The 22,241-nt window shown below is 37.4% G+C and overlaps 1 protein-coding gene across 1 annotated transcript in view; it reads left to right on the forward strand.

Annotated features, from left to right (window-relative positions):
* The window catches only part of ttc6 (tetratricopeptide repeat domain 6), a 45,799-nt gene extending 33,200 nt beyond the window's left edge, over positions 1–12,599 (forward strand). Inside the window, exons 21-30 of the mRNA XM_081347833.1 lie at positions 46–222; positions 318–458; positions 563–676; positions 845–964; positions 1,314–1,387; positions 3,247–3,457; positions 4,808–4,960; positions 6,747–6,920; positions 7,032–7,257; positions 12,049–12,599. Of these exons, the coding sequence (XP_081203959.1) occupies positions 46–222; positions 318–458; positions 563–676; positions 845–964; positions 1,314–1,387; positions 3,247–3,457; positions 4,808–4,960; positions 6,747–6,920; positions 7,032–7,257; positions 12,049–12,179 (1,521 nt within the window). The 3' untranslated portion in view covers positions 12,180–12,599. The remainder of the gene's footprint in view (positions 1–45; positions 223–317; positions 459–562; positions 677–844; positions 965–1,313; positions 1,388–3,246; positions 3,458–4,807; positions 4,961–6,746; positions 6,921–7,031; positions 7,258–12,048) is intronic.
* The last annotated feature ends 9,642 nt before the right edge of the window (positions 12,600–22,241 follow it).

The raw sequence follows: 22,241 nt of genomic DNA on the forward strand, positions 1-22,241 counted from the left end.
CATTCTAAAGATGTGATAGTTAAAAACCTTTTTTTTTTAATTTAGGAGTGTGAAGACTCTCTCCTCCTCCAGGCTTTGGATGCTTTTAACAGCACTTTGTGCATGAACCCAGACCATGCTGAGGCTCGCCATCAGAGAGGCCTGTGCCGCGTGCATCTACGAGACTTTACAGGTGTTCAGGACTTTAACAGAGCCCTTCAAATCAACCCCAACCTCTATCAGGTACATCTTGATTGAAGCTCAATGCTTGGTCTGTACTATTCTGTGCATCATCATATTCCAGTGTTCAGATTTAAAACATGTTTTTCTTTTTCAAGGTGCATCTAAGCCGAGCTGCCCTTTATGGGGCTGAAGGACGATATGCAAAGGCTGTACTCGACTGTAATGAAGCTATCAGGATCCAGCCCAAGTGTGTCAGAGCATACTTGTATAAAGGAGCTCTTAAATTCTATTTGAAAGTTAGTAAAAATAGCACCGTTCTGAGCTTAATTATCTCTCACTTGAGGCTAATGTTCTCTGTGATATTTGAGAAAAATGTGGTGCATTTGTCTTCTTGTTTTAGGCATACAAGAGTGCAGTGGAGGATCTGACAATGGCGATCCATATGGACAGCACCAGTTCATTTGCTTACTACAACCGCGCCATATGTTTTCAGGAACTGCAGGATTATGAGCTGGTGACGTTTCTTTTCATCTGCTTTTTCAAATCAGCAATGTATGCGGGATCATATATACAGAAACGTATACAAATGCAGGATGTCTTTTCATGACAATTGCACTTCTGCATTTGCATTTTAATGCATATTTGATTTCTTCCTCCACATTATTTCTCTTTAATCTTCCAGGCCCTCAGAGACTACAGCATTACGCTACTTTTGGACTGTAAGATGGAGCTTGAGCTCAAAGTGTTGATAAATCGTGGCGTTCTCTATATGGAGCTGAATGACTATAGCAGTGCCCTTCAGGTAGGCTAGTTTTATAAAGAAAAAGGAAAAAGCAATAATTGCATCAGGCCGCTGAATCTCAATAATCTGTTCTTCTCAAGGATTACGAAAGCATAATCAGTGAATCATATGTGTGAGGTTTTTCTTATTTCTGTATTTCTTTTCAAAGCATACATGAAATACCATTTGCAACACATTTTTATATCCATGAATAGACATGTTTTCAAATGAAAAAGGAAATGTAGGGCGGATCATGATTTTGTGTTATATTGAATAATAACATTATCATAGAAGCATTAGTTTTAATAATCTTATTAGTAGTATTACGTTTTTGTGTGTGAAAATTGTTTTAGTAAAAATTTTGTTGTAGGATTTTAAGGCAGCAGCACAGAACCAACCAGAGGATGTAATAATTCACCAAGCACTAGGAGTCATTCACCACAGGTACATTAATTTTTTGTTATTATTGAGTGTAATTGATCATAGTCACAGTGCTAATTTCCCAAGCTTAAGTTGAGAACCATTTTCATTTAGCAGTCAGATCATAAAATCTACTCCACAGCATGTTAAACTGCTATTGTTTAAAATACAAAAAAAATCAAGGCTTTAGCCCTCTGAGACACCATCATGGCAGTTCATGTGGTTTTCTTCACTGACAACTAACAATTCATTGAATTTAGATTAGTTTTCATTCTGCTCTTTATAGTGAAATGTTGAATGCGCCACAGTAAAGAGGTGATTTATATAACATCGATCTGTATGTCGTCGTATTGTGGAAAATCTAATCTTTGAAATAAAAGATTTTAAAATGATGTCTATGTAAAGTTACAAAAAACGTGAAAAAATGACATGCGTATTCTAAGAGGGTGAAAAATGGTCATGTAAAACTAAATTATGGCTGCTTTTGACACAAGAAGCTTGGAATATTGTAGCACATTAGCTCAAGGGAAATATTAAGAATTAATTACAACTCGTTATAATAATTATAAATATTTGGATCAGTTACCTTAACTTGTTCGTAACTTGATGTAGCAGAATTAATATTCAGTCAATTAACTTGTTCGTCCAGCGAACACTTAGTATTAGTACACTTAGCGCGTTAAGGATTTCCTGTTAGAACGGTGTTGTGTTAGCGGCTCCTAAGTTAATAACTAATGATCTTCGCAACGGAAGTGAATCAATCAATCAAAATTAACTTTAGCTGGACAATAACTTTATCCTAGAGCTGTTGTAAAGCCTAAACAGTCTGTTACGGTATAATATGCTACGGCGCTATATAAATGAAGGTGACTTGACTTGACTTGAGTTGACTATTAATCGTATAGCAACTCAGAATGAGGTTTTTTTTTTCGTGGCCACAGAAAAATAACCCTTCTTACTGGGTATTGTACTACAGAGCCTGTAGCTGTGATCGCATTGTTAAAGGGACTTTGTTTTGCAAGCAGGGACCACAGAATCAACACTCACGTGTATGTGCACATAAGTTTTATTGAACTAAATCAGAAACACATAACTAGTCTAAACAAACACATACACACAAATTACGCATATATGGGTAAAATGGAAAAAGAAAGTGAATGAAACTGAAACGGGAATGAAGCTATGAATCCGTAAGATTCAGTTAACCACCTGAACTGAACCATCAGCACCTAGGTAATATACTAAACCTCTGTTTAGTTAGTTAAATGTGCTGCATCCGGATGCAGTCTCTGTTCCAGTTATCGTGCAGATCTGCTTTTAAATGTTGAATTCAGAGCATATCTATTATTTTTATTTATCAACACTCAAAAGTTGCTGTGCTTCCAGAATGCATTTAGACCTACTTCTATCAGATTCACAGCCTATAACAGACAGGACATCTCATCTCTGTTCAGGGTCTATAAAATGTAAAATATCTTACTTAGTACCTCATTGACAAGACAAAACATTGCTCTCTGAAAGATTCTGTCATTTCTTTAAAAAAAAAAAAAGTTTCAGATCCATAGGAGTCGACATTTGCACATTTTCATTGACTGAAAAGAGCACTCTCTAATAAATGGCTCTTCACAAGATCAATACAGAAAAGCGGCAATTGCAGGGTGGGATTTTTTTATCTTTTAAGCTGTGACTTCTGGGTGAATTCAATGCTTACTACGGGAATGGTGCACAGCTTGTTTGAAAAGGTATGAAGCCTTTCAAGCTATTAGAGAGGCAGTTTTTACAGACTGTTCAAGGCAAAGTTCATAATTAAACAGACAACTAATATCCATGTGCAAACAGAATTAGGACACATCATTAATCTGCTTCCTTTCTCTGTTTTCAAGGCTCGGCCAGTTACAAGAAGCTGTGGATGCTTACAGCGAAGCTATAAGACTTGATCCCTTCTTGCAGGATTCTCATGTGGGCAGAGGCAAAGTTTTCATGGATTATGGGGACAATAACAGCAGTAAAAAAGCCCAGAGGGACTTCATCTCAGCCCTGCATCTCAATCCACTCTGCTTGAGTGCCCGCATTTGCCTGGCATACAACTTGCAGGTAGTGTAAAAATAATTGCCTTGCTTCTTTTTATTTCTCACAGGTTGATCTTTCAGAGCTTAACTGACTTAGAGAAGTTCCCAGTTGTTTCATTTAAGTATCTAGTTTTATTCATGCTTCACCTAAAATTCCTTAGGAGAAATAAAAAAAAACTAAAATGAATGTGGATAGCATAGCTCTATAATTTGGTCTTGGGAGAATCTGAGATCACTGAATTTTGACTGCAGACTTTAATATCCTGGCAAATTTGAGAACAGTTGTGGTCTCTTCTGAATCTTGAGAGAAGACACATACAAGATTACTGTTTTTCCAATCTGGAGAAACATCTTAGAAGCAGGAGATTTAAGCAGTCTCCTTTTAACCTCATTGATGTCTTTGTGACACGACTGAGATAGTAGAGAAATGTAGAGAAAGTTATGGGCATTTACGCGTTACGTTAAGTGTTTCCCGCGTGAGTTTGTGTTGTACGTTGCTATACGTTCACGTGCGCAAAACTGTAACAGTGTATCTTACAAGGTAACATGATGTAACCTTGCTCTCACTGGAAATGTGTCCCCACATTAAGATCCTACACATTCTCGAATTTGAGGATATTGGACCTTGAAAGGACCTATTTTTTTAAGTTAACCAAGGTGTGGGAACCCTGTTCATAAATAATTTTATTATAAAATGTTGGCTTATGGCTTGTAATACACATAATTTCAGCTGGCAACCACCGGGTCAAAAATATGCCTATTATGAAAAGAATGCTGAATCACAAGAAAGTAATCATAACTGACAATAAATTTTTGACAACATCATTAGTTATTTTAAAATTGATCAGTTACAGAACTATTAAAATATTTTGCACTATCATTCCATGGTCTACTTCAAAGCTTGAAATCTAAATAACAAACCATTTTATATTATAAACATCTTCTTAAGCATCTATGCTTAATAAATCCTATCTGTAACCTTGGAAATCTTAATCTCTACAAGTCTCCCGAGGCATGGCTTCTCCTCTATTAAATCTTACACAAAAGAAGACCTTTGTTTGACTCATCTGGCATGTTTGGCATCTTTAATCTGTATGCACCGTCTCTGACTTAGTTGTTCAATTCTCATTTAAAAATCAAACTTTTCTCCAATAAATGTGGAATTACTAATGCCCAGAGACAAACCACAGAAGATTAGGTTAACAGTAGGATATAAACAAGGATATATCTGATTCCTATTGGTATTCATCCTGGCCCTCATTATCTGTGTCTCTTCTCTGTGCGCCTGAGAGAAAGGTATCTTCCAGACAGCCTGTTGCCTCTCAAGTCTATTGATTTCCACTAAGCCATGTCAATATCTTGTCCTCTGCGGCAGGTTTTGGGATTCTTCCAGAGAGCCTGGAATCAGTTCACTGTGGCTGTAGAGGTAAACCCTAAAAACTGGGCTGCGTATGAAGGCAGAGCTGTCACCAGTCTACAGATGGACAACATGTTTGCAGCCCTACAGGATATAAACTGTGCTATAAAGGTTGTTTTGGAGAATGATTTCATCCTGTATGTTTTTTGTTTGTTTTTTAGCTCTGTTATAGTATATATATATATATATTAGGGCTGCACGATTTGGGGAAAATGTCATATTGTGATAATAGAGGTCAATATTGCGATTGCGATATAATAAACAAATGGTTTCATGAGTCAACTTGCTTGGTTCTCAAGGAAAATAAATGCACACACAGATTAGTGATAATCTGCCTAAAGAAAAAAGTTCTTTAGTCAAGAGCAGTGAGTGTTTTTCTCTGTTGCCTTTGTTCTTTGATTAACTTTAGCGACAGATAAAATTAGTGGCTACTGTGTACTGTCCCTTTAAGACCGTTCATCATAAGACTACTCTTATGTTATTAAGATACTCAACAAAAAGACATTTTGGCATAATTGTGTGTGTTATTGTTCGTTCAAGCTCGAAAGAGAACTGTATTCTGGCATGCTGTTTTGTGCGCACGCACGATATTAGCGCGAGTCTTTCTGTGTGTCACAGTCAGACATTCACAGGCAGCGCATTCATTTTGGCATACATGTGTGTTGTTCGTTCTACCGCGAAAGAGAACTTGATACTGGCGCGCTGTCTGTGCGATGCTGGCACGCGTCTATCTGTGGGTCGTGTGTGTGTGTGTGTGTGTCAGGAGGACATTCACTGACAGCGCGTTCTTTTTTGTCTTATTGCGCATGAATGGTTTAAAAGCATTTGCTTTGAATAAGAGCGGGATCATGTAACACTAGCCAAAGGATGCCAAAAATTAACAGATGCTGCGTTAATTGCGTTAACAGCGCTAATTTGTTTATTTATATAAAATCGCAGCATTTTGCTCATATAATCGCGTAGGCTTGACATTGCGATTGCGATACGATTAATCGTGCAGCACTAAATATATATATATATTCAGCAAGGATGCAAAAAGTGACAGAAAAGACATACAGTATATAATGTTTATAATGTTACAAATTATTTCTGTCAAGTAAATGCTCATTTTAAGTTTCTATTCATCAAAAAATCCTGAAAAAAACACATTCGTATTTACACCCCCCAAATAAATGGTTTCAAGTCAGTTATTTATATCTTTTGCTGTAGTGGAAATATCAGTTTACATTTCCAAATATTCCTTTTTGCCATTAATTGTAATAATCCAGAGATATTTTTGTATATACAAGGAGCCTGACTCCAGCCAGTGCTCCACAGGGAGATCTGATCTCCCTATCATCGAGTCCATCTGGGATTACATAAAGAAACAGAAAAAACTGAGACAGCCAAATCCAGAAAAACTGCAACGTCTTTAAGACACTTGAAGAAACCTTCCTGCAAAGCTCCCCAAAAAACTATGTCCAAGTGTACCGAGGACAAAGGCTGTTTCAGACACAAAGGGTGATCACACCAAATATTGATTTGATTTAGTTAACACAATTTTTTACAAAAGTGCCTAAACTTCTCACTGTACTGTAGCTTTGCAGGAAGGTTTCTTCAAGGTTCTTGAAGACGTTACCCCAGATCTTTTGGATTTAGTCTGTCTCAGTTTTTTCACAGATGGACTCGATGATGGTGATATAAATAAAGATATAAATAACTGGCTTAAAACCTTTATTTTGGTGAAAATACTAACGTGCCTAAGACTTTTGCAAAAATACTGTATATTTATTTTTTTATTTTTTTTTATTTTTTTTTACAAAAATGTCTTGGCCATTTTTTTTTCATTCAATGAAAATTAATTTGTATTTTTTTTGTGAATTATTTCTTTAATTCCTCTTTTCTTTGATCTTCTTAGTGTAACCCTCTCGCAGAACAGCTCTTCACAAACCGAGGTCTGATCCAGCAGTTCATGGGGAATAAATCTAATGCCATGAAGGACTACCAGACCGCCATCAGCCTCAACCCGGGATATGCCCTCGCTTACTTCAACGCTGCCAACCTCTTCTTTTACAACGGACAGTTTGAGCAGGTAAAACCCGAGGCAGTTCACTACTGACACACTATTCTCTTGAGACTCTCTAGGCGAGAGCCACTGAGATATTTAGTGAGACTGTTTTTTTTGTTTTTTTCTGGGACACAGGCATGTGAGTTCTACAGCCGAGCTTTTGAGCTGGATCCCTCAGATGAGTCTGTCATCCTGAACCGAGCCATCACTCACGCTCTGTTGCGGAAGGTCACAGAATCCCTGCAGGATTTCAATGAGGCTCTCTACCTTAACCCGCAATCTGCACATGCCTACTTTAACAGAGCCAACCTATACTGCTCTCTCAGACAGTTCCAATCAGCCGAGAGGGACCTTACACAAGGTGAGCTGTAGGAGGTTGAGTTCACTGCCACTTTCTACCATATTCTAGACACTCATTCATCATTATGTCCCCTCAAGTCGACTTAATACCCTGATATACTTCAAGTGAAATTGAAGATGAACTGGTGTGATAGTTTTGAACAAAATCAGGGCAAAACAAATTTAGTCTGAAGTTTGTTTAGTTAGAAAAAGCTTGCCAAAGTGAACTTTCAGAAAACGTTAGGCTGGTAAACGCCTTCAAACTACCAATGGTTAATGGCGATTACGTAATAGGTGGGTGTGGCTCGGTGGCTCCACCTTCTTTTACATGGAAACCTTGTCCGGTTCATTTTTTCGGTTCAGTCCATCGAGGTCAAATACAAGTAAAAACACAAACACACTGGAGTGCCACTTATATAGTACAAATTAAAGTAATTCTAACTGAAAGCGACACTGACACTGACACTTTTTTCATGTTTTATACTGTAAAGCTTCTTGCTTCAAAGCAATTTATTATATAAATTAACGTGACTTAAATTAAGTGCTCAATTGCAGAGCTTGTGCAGACGTATCCACGTGGTTATGTTCATATTCTTTCTTAATTGAAGGGGTTGAGAGGGTCTGATTATAATTTAACCAACAGTAATTCTGGATTGCGTCCACCAACAAGTAAATAGGAAATAAGCGAATCAGAACACTGCGTGCCAAACCAGCAGTATGTGCGCAAGCGTGAACCACTAGTGTTTCTGTCTCACTCTGGATCTGCCACTGCATCACAGTTCTCTCTGCGTGGCGTGGAGTGTCCGTTTTTATGTCGGCTCTCATGTTAACTGGTTAGAGCTTGTGTTAGAGCACAATGCCTGCGTGACACACACACTTCTCGAGCCGCGCCAAAACCGCGTGCTAGAAATAGAACCGCAACCGACGCCTATTTTTCACGCAACACGCAAGAGTGTTGGAAGTTTTCAGACAAAATAGAAGGCGCAAATACATATTGATAAATTACATTTTGATGCTTGAAAGTCTCTCGGTTTTGACAAATGCATATAATTGTAATTTAAAAAATCAGGCCTAATTATCGATTTTCAAATATTGCCCATCAATGGGCCTACAGAACGAAATATTCTGTAGCCTATTTTGCCGTCAATACTGCCGACGTTGTCTTTGCTGTATCAGGCTATATATATTATGTTTAACTTCCAAATGTAGATGGTCTGTCGGCGCACAGAGCCACGCAGTCGCAGACAGCACGTGAAGTTCGTGAACACCGAATTCCCTTTTCTTTCTGATCTATTTGTGTTTGAACAGACATGTGCACGAAAAAATAAGCCAGTGTCCGTCTCAACGAGTTTCCCCGTAAACGCAGTCAAAATAAAACGGATGCGTGTCATTACCGGTATTAGATACGTGCATTTATCTTAAAGGGACAGCACCCAATATACCTGCAGCTGTTTGTGTCACCAAAGTTAATCAAACAACAAAAGAGAAAGAGAAAAATCACGTTTTGTCAAAAGATAAACTGTATTAATACCTAATACAGTTAATTTACCTGAAAAACATAAAGCACTGCTTTATTTCCTGTGTATTTGTGTTTAATTGTATTTATATTTGTATTTTGTTTATTAGTTTCTATGCAGATGCACTAGGCCTACCCTACACAATTACCCCAATCATCCTGGAATTATTAATTCTTTACAAAAAGAGCTATTCAAATCATCAGGTGAAATTGTTTTCAGGAAGTAGCAGTAAAGCAAGAAGAAGAAGTGCAAGATAGTTTTTTTAAATTTCATTTGACTCTATGTGCCTATAGGGGTGGGTTGGGGATGGTGGCAATGTGGTATCTGGATATTTGCCGCGGGACGAGGGCTTTGATTACCTCTCTCTTTTTTGACCATACATGTGTTTGCACCCCTGCTTTATAGTGTCAGTCAAAGAATTTTTGCACCAAAAACTAGTTTCTCATTAACTCATTAGCGCGTTTTTGTCCAATAGTATGAAACAGAATTTGCTTGTTCATTAATATCCATTGCAGAGACAAAAAACTATCCAACTTTTTAATCATATTCTTAATTGTATTTCAAGCTGACTTGGAAATGCTAACCTTATGCCAACTAATTTGCTACTACGCAGATATCATTGATTCTCTGAGCTGGGTGTTTCTCATCACGCCTACGAATACTGAAGGTCACATTAATCTTGTAGCTTGTCAAGAGAGAGCAGGTCTAAAGGCTGATCTACAGCATATACTGTATTGTGTTTCTTGATTTCATGGACGTATATACAGAAGTGGCCAAAAGTGATGTCCGGAGGGGATATTTGCAAATTATTTGCTTTTAATTTCTGGTCACCCTCATGTTGTTTTACGTGTGTGTGTGTGTGTGTGTGTGTGTGTGTGTGTGTGTGTGTGTGTGTGTGTGTGTGTGTGTGTGTGTGTGTGTGTGTGTGTGTGTGTGTGTGTGTGTGTGTGTGTGTGTGTGTGTGTGTTTGTGTCTGTGAGAGAGAGAGTGTGAACTACCATTAAAAAGTTTGTGGATGTTTCTGAACGCAAAGCAACATACAGTAGTGAAATTCGAATAGTATTTTATTTTTTGAATAATAAATTACAGATTGAATATTCGTGCACACCCCTGCTGACACTCTGCTCTGGTGCATCAACTCAAGCACTCTGTGGTAATCACAGGTAAACTGTCTTACCAGTCAGGTGTTTGTCATGAGAAGTGTATACCATGCTATGGTTTACAGACAGTTATAAGAGTTGATGTTACAAATCTTTTGAAAATCCTTTGTAAACTCATTGCTTTAGCTTAGAGAAATTTATTTTCCCTATTAAATACGTTTTCTCAATTGTTTTGTTTATTGGTCTAATTCTGGTCTCTCTTTCTAATAAAACTTGCATTGGGTTAGCCACTCTATTAATTATCTTGTGCTTCATTCCCACCCTTCTTTTGCATTAAGGAGTTATCACAAAATAAGACTGTTTAGTTGTGCTATCTTACAATCAATATAGTAAGTGTAAGGTGTCGCCGATATAACGGTTTAACTTAAAGTGGCGATGAGGTCTTAAAATGTATGGAAGGGGTCTTAAAGGTATTACATTTAATTCAATGATTCCTGTTGTAAGGATGGTCCACTGAAGGCAAGTTTTGTAGAGAACCCAAGTGCAGTTTATTTACAGAACATGATCAAACATAAAACAAAAGGCACACCGTGACATGAACTCAAAACAAACATGGACATGATGCTTACCAACAGTGTGAACAGTAAACAATACTTGACAAAGACACATGGGAAACATGAGGGTTTAAATACACAAGGATTAATGACTAGACAAGGGACATCTGTGAACAATGAACCAATGACAACACAGAACACGTGGATGAATCACATGACTGACATTAAACTTGAAACAAAACCTGTATATACCCTGTTATTCTTATTTAATGCTTCCTTGCTGAATGTTTTAATTTGTTTTGAAAAAAAATTTACTGACCCAAACTTTTAAATGGTAATGCATATGTTGTACTCAGTACTTATTATTTTTGTTATCAGTGCTTATCAATGATAGTGCTTATCATTATCAGTAATCATTCAGTGCTTATTATTTTTATCATCTACGATTATTATAATTAATATCTTTCCTCATCAGTCATTGTGGTATAATTTGAGTTGCAACCACCCCTATACGGCACACAAAAACAAAGCAAACAGTGGTTGGTCAGTCAAACCAGGCAGTTCTTGGTCTAAACCAGCTGACTTTTAACTTAAAGTCCAAACACAGACTACATTGAGTGAGTGAGTGAGTGAGTGAGTGAGTGAGTGAGTGAGTGAGTGAGTGAGTGAGTGAGTGAGTGAGTGAGTGAGTGAGTGAGTGAGTGAGTGAGTGAGTGAGTGAGTGAGTGAGTGAGTGAGTGAGTGAGTGAGTGAGTGAGTGAGTGAGTGAGTGAGTGAGCGAGCGAGCGAGCGTGTCTGAGTCTGTGTGTGTGTGAAGCAGATGGATGCCATCAGTGCACACCTTCACACACGAGAGGACCAGAGCAGGATGGGTGTGAACACATAGCTGCCTCAGAAAAAAAAAACTGAAAAAAAAACAATTGAAAACAAATGCAGCAGCCATGTCCCTTTACTTCTGTATAACAAGAGACAGGTGGTTACTATGGTTACAGTGTAAACTAATTATAGATTTCCTCTTGGCAGGCTGCATATTTATGTAGTCGAACGCAAGGATGTGCAAGCATTTCTGATGAAAAACCAGAGGTTCTTAGAGTCCATTCCTAATTCCCTCTGTCTGCGGCTGAAACAGGTGGGATATTAGGAAACAGATGGCCCTCGGTATCTAATGAGTGTGTTCTCTGTGAATGGAGTAATCACTTGCTATTTCAGCATGCCGTTTCAAACAGTATAATTTAGTTAGCTGTAAATAGACACATTGAACACTTATCCTGTAAGCCCTAAAAATGAGTTTTTATATATTATCTCACTCGAATCAAGGCCATTGAAGCAAAATAACATCTGTAAAGGTACCAGCCGAGTGATGGTAATTTATGCTAATGGAGATGGCAAATTGCTCGCAAATTGTCCCTCTTGTGTGAACTAAAAAGTTTCGCTCTCTTTTGCCTGATGTTTCAGTCTGGAATAAACACTGTGTGTTGTGCGGTAGCCTAATATTAATGTCAGTCTCTGCGTGAGAAGAATAAAGCCGAGAGATTGAACAAAGATGTTGTGGTGAAGACCTCTGTGTAAACAGGAGACAGGTTGATTAAAGCTGAGAGTGTTATTTTGCTCTAACACATCTCTCTGTGTGTGTTTCTTAAAGCTCTAGTGCTGCAGCCTGGAGATGCTCTTCTCTATAAGCTTCGGGCTGATGTCCGGGGTCGTCTGGGGTGGACGGAGCAGGCTCTCGAGGACTACAGGATTGCAGTGGAACTTCAGAACTCGAAGTCGTAAATTTTTACGTTTATGAGCTAATGCAACACATTTTTGTCTTAACTTAATTTCATTGCATGCAATCAGTTCAAATTTTTAAAATAAGAGTTTGTGAAACTACATTAAAAAAATACTGGCCATAACTGAAGGTGTGGAAATCCATCATCCAGCCATGTATTATAATACTCCAGTACTCCAGAGAAATATCAATAGTAAATATTTTGTAAAAAAGCCAAAATAATAGTCATGGTTTTAATAATTTTTGTATTCAATTCATTTTAATACTTTATTTCATTACATTAAAAATATTACTCTCTTTAATTCATATTTCAATTTTTTTTAAGTGAATAAGACATTTACATTTATTGCTGCAGCTATTAGAACTTTGACCTCAGTTTTATGCAGAAACTTGTTATAATTATTAGATGCACAAAAGTTTGTAAAAAATAAAGTAAAGTAAAAATGGTAATATTGTGAAATATTGTTACATTTTTTTCTCACATGATCCTTCAGAAATCATTCTGATATGCTGATTTGGTGTACAAATATGAATTACTTTTACTTTTTTATTAATTAGAAGTATTCATTTTTTTTTTTTAATGATATAATGGTATAATTTGAATGGTATAATTTCCTGATGGCACAAAGATAGTATTGTTGTTAGATGTACAATCATGGTCAAAAATATTAACACCCTTGGTAAATATGAACAAAGAAAATCTCTTTATGAAATAAATGTTTTTCTCCAAAACACATTGGCCACAATTAATGGCCCCCTTTTATTCAATACTTTTTTCAACCTCCTTTTGCCAAGATAACAGCTCTGAGTCTTCTCCTATTATGCCTGATGAGTTTGGAGAACACCTGACAGGAGATCAGAGACCATTCCTTCATACAGAATCTCTCCAGATCCTTAGATCCCTAGAATCCATAATACCATGTATCTGAACAAGATGTCCAGGACCTCCAGCAAAAAAATAAGCCCACAACATTAAAGATCAGTGTATTTCACCGTGGGCATCGGGTACTTTTTATCCCTGTTGCACCAAACTCATCTGGTGGGTTTACTGCCAAAAGCTCTTTTTTAGTTTCATCCAACCATAAAACCAGGTCCCTTTTGAAGTTCCAGTCGTGACAACTAAATATGCTGGAGTTTATTTTTGGATGAGCGAGGAGGATTTTTCTTGAAACCCTCTAAACAGTTTGAGATGATGTAGGGGTTGTTTGAATGTTAGGCTTTATGACCCCGAGACTCAACTAATCTCTGCAATTCTCCATCTGTGATCCTTGGAGAGTCTTTGGCCACTCAAACTCTCCTCCTCACCGTGCATTAGGATGATACATACACACGTCCTCTTCCAGGCAGATTCGTAACATCTTTAGTTGATTGGAACTTATTAATTATTGCCCTGATGGAAATGGGGATTTCCAATGCTCTAGCTATTTTCTTACAGCCACTTTCTATTTTGTGAAGCTCGACAATCTTTTGCTGCACATCACAACTATATTATTTCGTTTTACTCATTGTGATGGATGATTAAGGGAATTTGGCCTTCAGTCATGGCTAGACAATTTCATATTCCTAGTCACCTTGGTGTACTAACATTTTTAAATCTGAATTGGAATATACTTCAGAGAAAGTTTACTCAAAATAATTTCTAGGGGTGCCAATAATTGTGGCCATCGTGTTTTGGAGAAAAACATTTATTTCATAATACCCAGGGGGCAAAGGGGGTTTAGCAGACATGGACTGCTGTAAAAGGTTGTCATATAAAAATGAAATCTATGATGTCTGAGGATCACAACCTGGGTGGACAACCCGGTCAACAAGCTGCGGGAAACTTGTAATTAGGGTCAAAACAATGCTACCTCAAATTCTGCTTTAACTCCCCGGAATCACCCAAACATGCTAAAAAGGTTTAATTATATTCATGAATCCTGAGGCATATCTCCCTGATACTTAATGCTTCAAAAGAGTGGAAGATAAGCTTTCATCTGATGCCTTGATTGTACATGTAATTAGAATGTAAGAGTTAACAATGCCTCTCAATTCATAGGTAGGCCAAAAAAAGAAAAAAATATGGAACATTCCATTTGTAATCGGTAGCATTCTTTTCCCTTTGTTGTTGTTCAAATAAACAAATTACCATGTGAGGTTAACTTTTACTAGATGAAATCATATTTTGATCATTTTCACTAACCAGACAGTCCTCATGGCCCATAACACATTTAGAGGGAATTCAATTTCAAGCCTATAATAGCCTGTCAATTCAAACAAGATCCAAGAAAGAAGTTTACCATTAACTGGTGTTAAAGGGTTAGTTCACCCAAAAATGAAAATTCTGTCAGTAATTACTCACCCTCATGTTGTTCCAACCGCGTAAGACCTTCGTTCATCTTCGGAACACAAATTAAGATATTTTTGATGAAATCTGAGCCATGTCTCACTCCTCCATAGGCTGCTATGTGACCGAAACTTGCTGGCCCAGAAAAGTTATTAAAGAGATCGTTAATATAGTCCAAGTGACTCCAGGGGCTCAATCTTAAGTATATCAAGCGACGAGAATACTTTTTGTGCGCAAAAACCAACAAAAATAACGACTTTATTCCACTTTTCATTTCCTTCTCTCTGGGCCTCGTAGCGTTTTTGCGCTGCGCGTCTGTGTTGCACGCCATCACGCATCACACACATGACTGGCGTCGGCCAATAGTGAGCCTACGTGGTGACGTGTAACACAGACGCGCTGCGCAAAAACACTACGCGAACCAACTAGAGGCCCAGAGAGAAGGAAATGAAAAGTGGAATAAAGTCGTTATTTTTGTTTGTTTTTGCGCACAAAAAGTATTCTCGTCGCTTGATATACTTAAGATTGAGCCACTGGAGTCACTTGGACTATATTAACGATCTCTTTAATGACTTTTCTGGGCCAGCAAGTTTCGGTCACATAGCAGCCTATGGAGGAGTGAGGCATAGCTCAGATTTCATCAAAAATATCTTAATTTGTGTTCCGAAGATGAACGAAGGTCTTACGCGGTTGGAACAACATGAGGGTGAGCAATTACTGACAGAATTTTCATTTTTGGGTAAACTAACCCTTTAATTGTATACTGCTCTGTTTCTGTGCAGTATATCGTTTGCATATTTATGCAATATCTATTATTTGTATTGCAATGTCTAGTATTTCTAATATTCTTTCACAAGTGGGATAGCTTTATTACGGTGACCGGGAGGGGACATGTTCGGTTCACTTATTTTTGTTGTGGCCACAACATATAAACTCGTGGGAACGTGATATTAAGTCGTGGGAACGTCATAATATCTCGTGGGAACGTCATATTAAGTCGTGGCCACAAGATCATTTTGTTGAGGTAACGACATCATTATGTCGTGGCCACGCGATGCAAAGTCGTGGCCTCGAGATCATATGTTGAGGGAACGATATATTTTTCTCGTGGCCACGAGATCATTTTGTTGAGGTAACGACATCATTATGTCGTGGCCACGCGTTGAGGGAGCCACAGCGGCCAATACTGTAACCGTACCATAGACTGGGCTACAGCAGAGATGGAGATGACTGAAGAAATAACATTTTACTTTAAATTAGGAATGTCATATAAAGATATAGTGCGGTCTTTGGCATTAAGACATGCGTACGTTATAAGTGAAAGACACATGAAGCGCATTCTTAGACTTTGTCGCACGCATATTTAGGGACCGTCTCAAAATTACATGCGACATTGGCATAAACATTTCTAACTTCAATAGCATTTGAAGACAATGACTTACAGTCATAAAACCAACTGTACACTGTTCACCCAGGTCTCATGTATGATGCACACCTTTTAGATTTTTTATATTTATGACAATAAACTGCTAAATCATATGCAAATATTGTAGGCCTATTTCACTACTGCCACATACCTGACACCTAGATGAACAATGTAGGCTACAGTTGGTTTTATGACTGTAAGTCATTGTCTTCAAATGCTATTGAGCTTTAAATGTGGTCATATTCTGTATATGATCCCACACAGTAGTGAAATACATAGCATTATTTGCATATGATTTAGCAGTTTACTGTCATACATATAAAAAATATTAAAGGTGCATCATACATGAGACCTATATGAACAATGTACAGTTGGTTTTATGACTGTAAGTCACTGTCTTCAAATGCTATTGAGCTTTAAATATTGTCATATTCTGTATATGATCCCATACAGTAGTGAAATACATAGCAATATTTGCATATGATTTAGCATTTTGTCATAAATATAAAAAATATTAAAGGTGTGCATCATACATGAGACCTATATGAACAATATACAGTTGGTTTTATGAGTCATTGTCTTCAAATGATATTGAGCTTTAAATATTGTCATATTTTGTGTATGATCCCATACAGTAGAGATGTGAAATAGGCCTACAATATTTGCATATGATTCAGCAGTTTATTGTCATAAATATCAAAAATCTAAAAGGTGTGCATCATACATGAGACCTGGGTGAACAATGTACAATTGGTTTTATGACTGTAAGTCATTGTCTTCAAATGCTATTGAAGTTAGAAACGTTTATGCCAATGTCGCATGTAATTTTGAGACGGTCCCTAAATATGCGTGCGACAAAAAAAGTCTAAGAATGCGCTTATCTTTATAACGTACCCATGTCTTAATGCCAAAGACCGCACTATATCTTTATATGACATTCCTAATTTAAAGTAAAATGTTATTTCTTCAGTCATCTCCATCTCTGCTGTAGCCCAGTCTATGGTACGGTTACAGTATTGGCCGCGGTGGCTCCCTCAACGCGTGGCCACGACATAATGATGTCGTTACCTCAACAAAATGATCTCGTGGCCACGAGAAAAATATATCGTTCCCTCAACATATGATCTCGAGGCCACGACTTTGCATCGCGTGGCCACGACATAATGATGTCGTTACCTCAACAAAATGATCTTGTGGCCACGACTTAATATGACGTTCCCACGAGATATTATGACGTTCCCACGACTTAATATCACGTTCCCACGAGTTTATATGTTGTGGCCACGACAAAAATAAGTGAACCGAACATGTCCCCTACCGGTCACCGTACTTTATTTATTCTATCAAAATAAAAAAAAAGGATTTGAGGATTTTGGGTTAGGCTGGTTACTGTTCAATCCTGGTGTTTGGAGTGTGAGACAAAGGTACTGACAACTAAATGCTGATAGACTAAAATACACAGGAGTCATGTGTGGAGTAGGTTTAAAAGTATTTACTGATTAAAACTGTTACATTAAGTAGCAAGTTGTACCAAAAAAATAAAAGCGATTAATGAAACAGACAAACAAATGGGGTCAATAGGATGTGTCACATCACGTGATTTACTTGCCAAAACTGTGATAGGCAATTTGGTAGTCCTATATATATTTTATGTCTATGGTCCTAGGGATAATGAAAGAAATGAAAATTAGCCCATGATGTACTCACCCTGACGTCATCTTAGGTGTATATGACTTTCTTTTTTCAGAAGAATACAATCAGAGTTATATTAAAAAGTCTCCTGGCTCTTCCAAGCTTTATAATGACAGTCAATGGGTATATATTTTTCATCAAAGTGCCTCTATCCATCATAAAAGTGCATTTATCCATCATAAAAGTGCGTCTATCCATCATAAAAGTGCATTTATCCATCATAAAAGTGCATCTATCCATCATAAAAATGCATCTGTCCATCATAAAAGTGCATCTATCCATGATAAAAGTGCATCTATCCATCATAAAAATGCATCTGTCCATCATAAAAGTGCATCTATCCATGATAAAAGTGCATCTATCCATCATAAAAATGCATCTGTCCATCATAAAAGTGCATCTATCCATGATAAAAGTGCATTTATCCATCATAAAAGTGCATTTATCCATCATAAAAGTGCATCTATCCATCATAAAAGTGCATCTATCCATCATAAAAATGCATCTGTCCATCATAAAAGTGCATCTATCCATCATAAAAGTGCATCTATCCATCATAAAAATGCATCTGTCCATCATAAAAGTGCATCTATCCATGATAAAAGTGCATTTATCCATCATAAAAGTTCTCCTATCCATCATAAAAGTGCATCTATCCATCATAAAAGTGCATCTATCCATGATAAAAGAGCATTCATCCATCATAAAAGTGCATCTATCCATGATAAAAGTGCATCCATCCATCATAAAAATGCATCTGTCCATCATAAAAGTGCATCTATCCATGATAAAAGTGCATCTATCATCATAAAAATGCATGTCCATCATAAAAGTGCATCTATCCATGATAAAAGTGCATCTATCCATCATAAAAATGCATGTCCATCATAAAAGTGCATCTATCCATGATAAAAGTGCATCTATCCATCATAAAAGTGCATCTATCCATCATAAAAATGCATCTGTCCATCATAAAAGTGCATCTATCCATGATAAAAGTGCATTTATCCATCATAAAAGTTCTCCTATCCACCATAAAAGTGCAGCTATCCATCATAAAAGTGCATCCATCCATCATAAAAATGCATCTGTCCATCATAAAAGTGCATCTATCCATTATAAAAGTGCATCTATCCATCATAAAAATGCATCTGTCCATCATAAAAGTGCATCTATCCATGATAAAAGTGCATCTATCCATCATAAAAATGCATCTGTCCATCATAAAATTGCATCTATCCATGATAAAAGTGCATTCATCCATCATAAAAGTTCTCCTATCCATCATAAAAGTGCATCTATCCATCATAAAAGTGCATCTATCCATGATAAAAATGCATTTATCCATCATAAAAGTGCATTTATCTATCAGTGCTCAGCTTGTTTCTAGCATAAAGTATCAGGGAGATATGCCTCAGGATTCATGAATATAATTAAACCTTTTTAGCATGTTTGGGTGATTCCGGGGAGTTAAAGCAGAATTTGAGGTAGCATTGTTTTGACCCTAATTACAAGTTTCCAGCAGCTTGTTGACCGGGTTGTCCATCCAGGTTGTGATCCTCAGACATCATAGATTTCATTTTTATATGACAACCTTTTACAGCAGCCCATGTCTAATTTTCAAAAAAAAAACAGGTGTTTTGCCCCCTGGGTATAATGTGATATTCTCCCCAATTTAAATAGTTTTACTTCAATGAAAGGTTTGATTTTTTTGCGAAAGTTTTGAATAAAAGTCCAAAAGGATAAACAATGCAGATTTACCAAGAGTGCCAATAATTGACCATGCCTGTATGTAAGCTTAGGTTTTGGACTGCATAAGAGCTGCGTTTTGTTTTCTGTCAACCAAGGACTAAAGTACCTGCAGATTCTCATTCATCTCAGTAGCAGATGGTCAGCTGGTTCATGCAGCTCATAAGTAAACAACCTTCATTGGACTTCATGCAGTTCTGGTCTCTGGTCAAACATCTACTATAATATATGTTTTTGCCGATTTGCATGCTTGTGAATGCTTTCATTTAATCAGAATACATTTGATCATCAATGGAGTGAGATGCTTTTTTCCCTCAAGAGTTTGAGTTAGACGTTTGACTAAATTATTAGCAGAAGTTTAATACTTAGGATTTAGAACAAACTCTAACTAGAATTCTTCATATTTATTAAGTGACAAACAATGTGAAACAGTTAATCAGTTGATTTATTAATTCACTGACTATAGTTCTAACTAATTGAGGTTCTAACAGCTGGACCCGAACAGCTGTATCCGATGTCTGAAATCCCTATTTGAAGCATTCAGGTCACCTTATATGACACTCGGCAGAAACGCTGGTCTTAACTAGATGGAAAGAAAGAAAACACCTGCTGAATGATCTGGCTCCTCTCCAGTTCAGAGAGAGAGAGATGGAGAGAGGCTCAGAGAGAAGAGTGTGAAGACAGCCATCTGCTCCTCACATGTTGTGCTCTGACTGAGCTCATTACATTTCAAGGACAACACAAGTCTCCATCTGTGAGGAAAAAATGAGGTATCACTCAAATTCTCACAAAAGTGTTTCAGAATTTTGCAATCTCGTCCTATTTTCAAGGTGCAAGCTTTTTGAAATGGAGTGTCTTGGGGGTGAAAAGGGTCAAATTATTCCAGCGTGAAATGGTTATTTAACATGTCTTACCAGGTGTCTTCCTTTACGAATAGAATCCAGTTGACCATTAACTTTGCTTTCAAGCGACATCTATGTTTTCTTACAGATCAGACGGATGACGAATTGTTTGTGTTCCTCATTTGTAAGTCACTGTGGATAAAAGTATCATCTAAATGAGTAAATCTAAATGTTTGCTCACAGCTGATGATTAAATATCCCAAAATTCCATTGACCTTTGAAAAATTGACTGTAATTTAGTTACGTCCACCATATTAGGCGTCTTTAATGCAATGCAAACATTGTTTTTAAGAACTAAAATTAATCATTTGTTATTTAATTCATTTTTAATTATATACACTAACACACTCACCAGCCACTTTATTAGGTACACCTGTTCAACTGCTCATTAACGCAAATATCTAAGCCAATCACATGGCAGCAACTCAATGCATTTAGGCATTTAGACATGGTCAAGACGATCTGCTGAAGTTCAAACTGAGCATCATAATGGGGAAGAAAGGTGATTTAAGTGACTCTAAAGGCGGGCATACACTGTGCGATTTTCGCCCGATTTTGAGCCGAATTCTGACTCGTGCGACTCTTTTTCGGGTCGGGCCGATTTTCAGCTTTGTCGTGCGTCGTTTGTCGTGTAGTGTTCGTGCAGTGTACAGGGGGAAACGAGAGGCTATTAACCTCTCCCGACCGGCAATCGGATGGTCGGATGAATTTCTGGCATGTTAGAAATTTTGGTCGCTCCTCGTGACTATATCGCACAGTTGAAGCAGAGCTACGAACTGATCGCCCTAAACTCAGTGTTTTTCCCCTCACTGCACCTGCGCGAAAACAGAAGTTTAACCATTTCATGTGCAGCAAAAAAAAAAAAAAAAAAAAAAAAAAACCGAAAAGAGGGAGATAAGTTCTGTAGTTCAAACTAGCTACAAATTACTGTTGCTTACCTCCAGTTCCTGTTGCAAAATGGATTAACCATTACCCAAGTCTTCCAAGCCACCAGCGATCTACACCGTGCATTTTTTTTATTAATTTGTTAAACAATGTTTTTGAAATAAAGCTGTTTTTAACTTTCATTGATGACTAATTATTGCAGTGTTCGGACTCGGACATATTATAGACTGTTAATAATTAATTATATGGCTATAATTCACTGTAATCGACCTTAATGTTTTAGACAAAAAGGAGGAAGCTTCTATGTAATATTTTATTATCCTCACAGCGCGTTGGTTATGCGGTGATGCGCTATGAAATTATTGCGTGGCAATTTAATTATAATAGCCTATAAATTTTATAATAAAAATAGCCTAGTCCTTCCCTAATAATAATAATAATAATAATACCAATTTAAAACATACATTAGAAATGCTAAATCATCTTGATATTGATAGCTGATGCGTGTTTTGATAATATCTCTGGATTCATGATATCATCTATAGGCGCAACCCAGGGTTTATCGCGCTGATTCACGCATATTTCACACGTACAGTGTGAGCAGTGAAGTCGCAGCTCGATGATCGGACCGTATAGTGTGAGCACATAAATCCTGAGCTTTGGCTTTACATCGCATGCGATCTACTCGTTCAGTGTGAGTAGGTACCTTGCTGAAATCGCCCAGACATCGCACAGTGTATGCCCGCCTTAAACGTGGCGTGGTTGTTGGTGCCAGATGGGCTGGTCTGAGTAATTCAGAAACTGCTGATCTACTGGGACTTGGTGTCAGAGAATGGTCTGAAAAAGAGGAAATATTCAGTGATTGGCAGTTCTGTGGGCGAAAAGGCCTTGTTGAGGTCAGAGGAGAATGACCAGACATGGTGCAAGGCAAGGCACTTTTATTATTTAAAACAGCCACTGCTGACCAAAGTGCTGTGCACTTAATCACTTCAGACAATAAAATACATAAATACAAATACACACATGAACACACGCAAATTCATAAAATTACATAGAACCAAAAGCCAGAGAGAAAAACTAAGTC

The sequence above is a fragment of the Scardinius erythrophthalmus genome, assembly GCF_964197995.2.
Source record: "Scardinius erythrophthalmus genome assembly, chromosome: 19".
Taxonomy (NCBI): Eukaryota; Metazoa; Chordata; class Actinopteri; order Cypriniformes; family Leuciscidae; genus Scardinius; species Scardinius erythrophthalmus.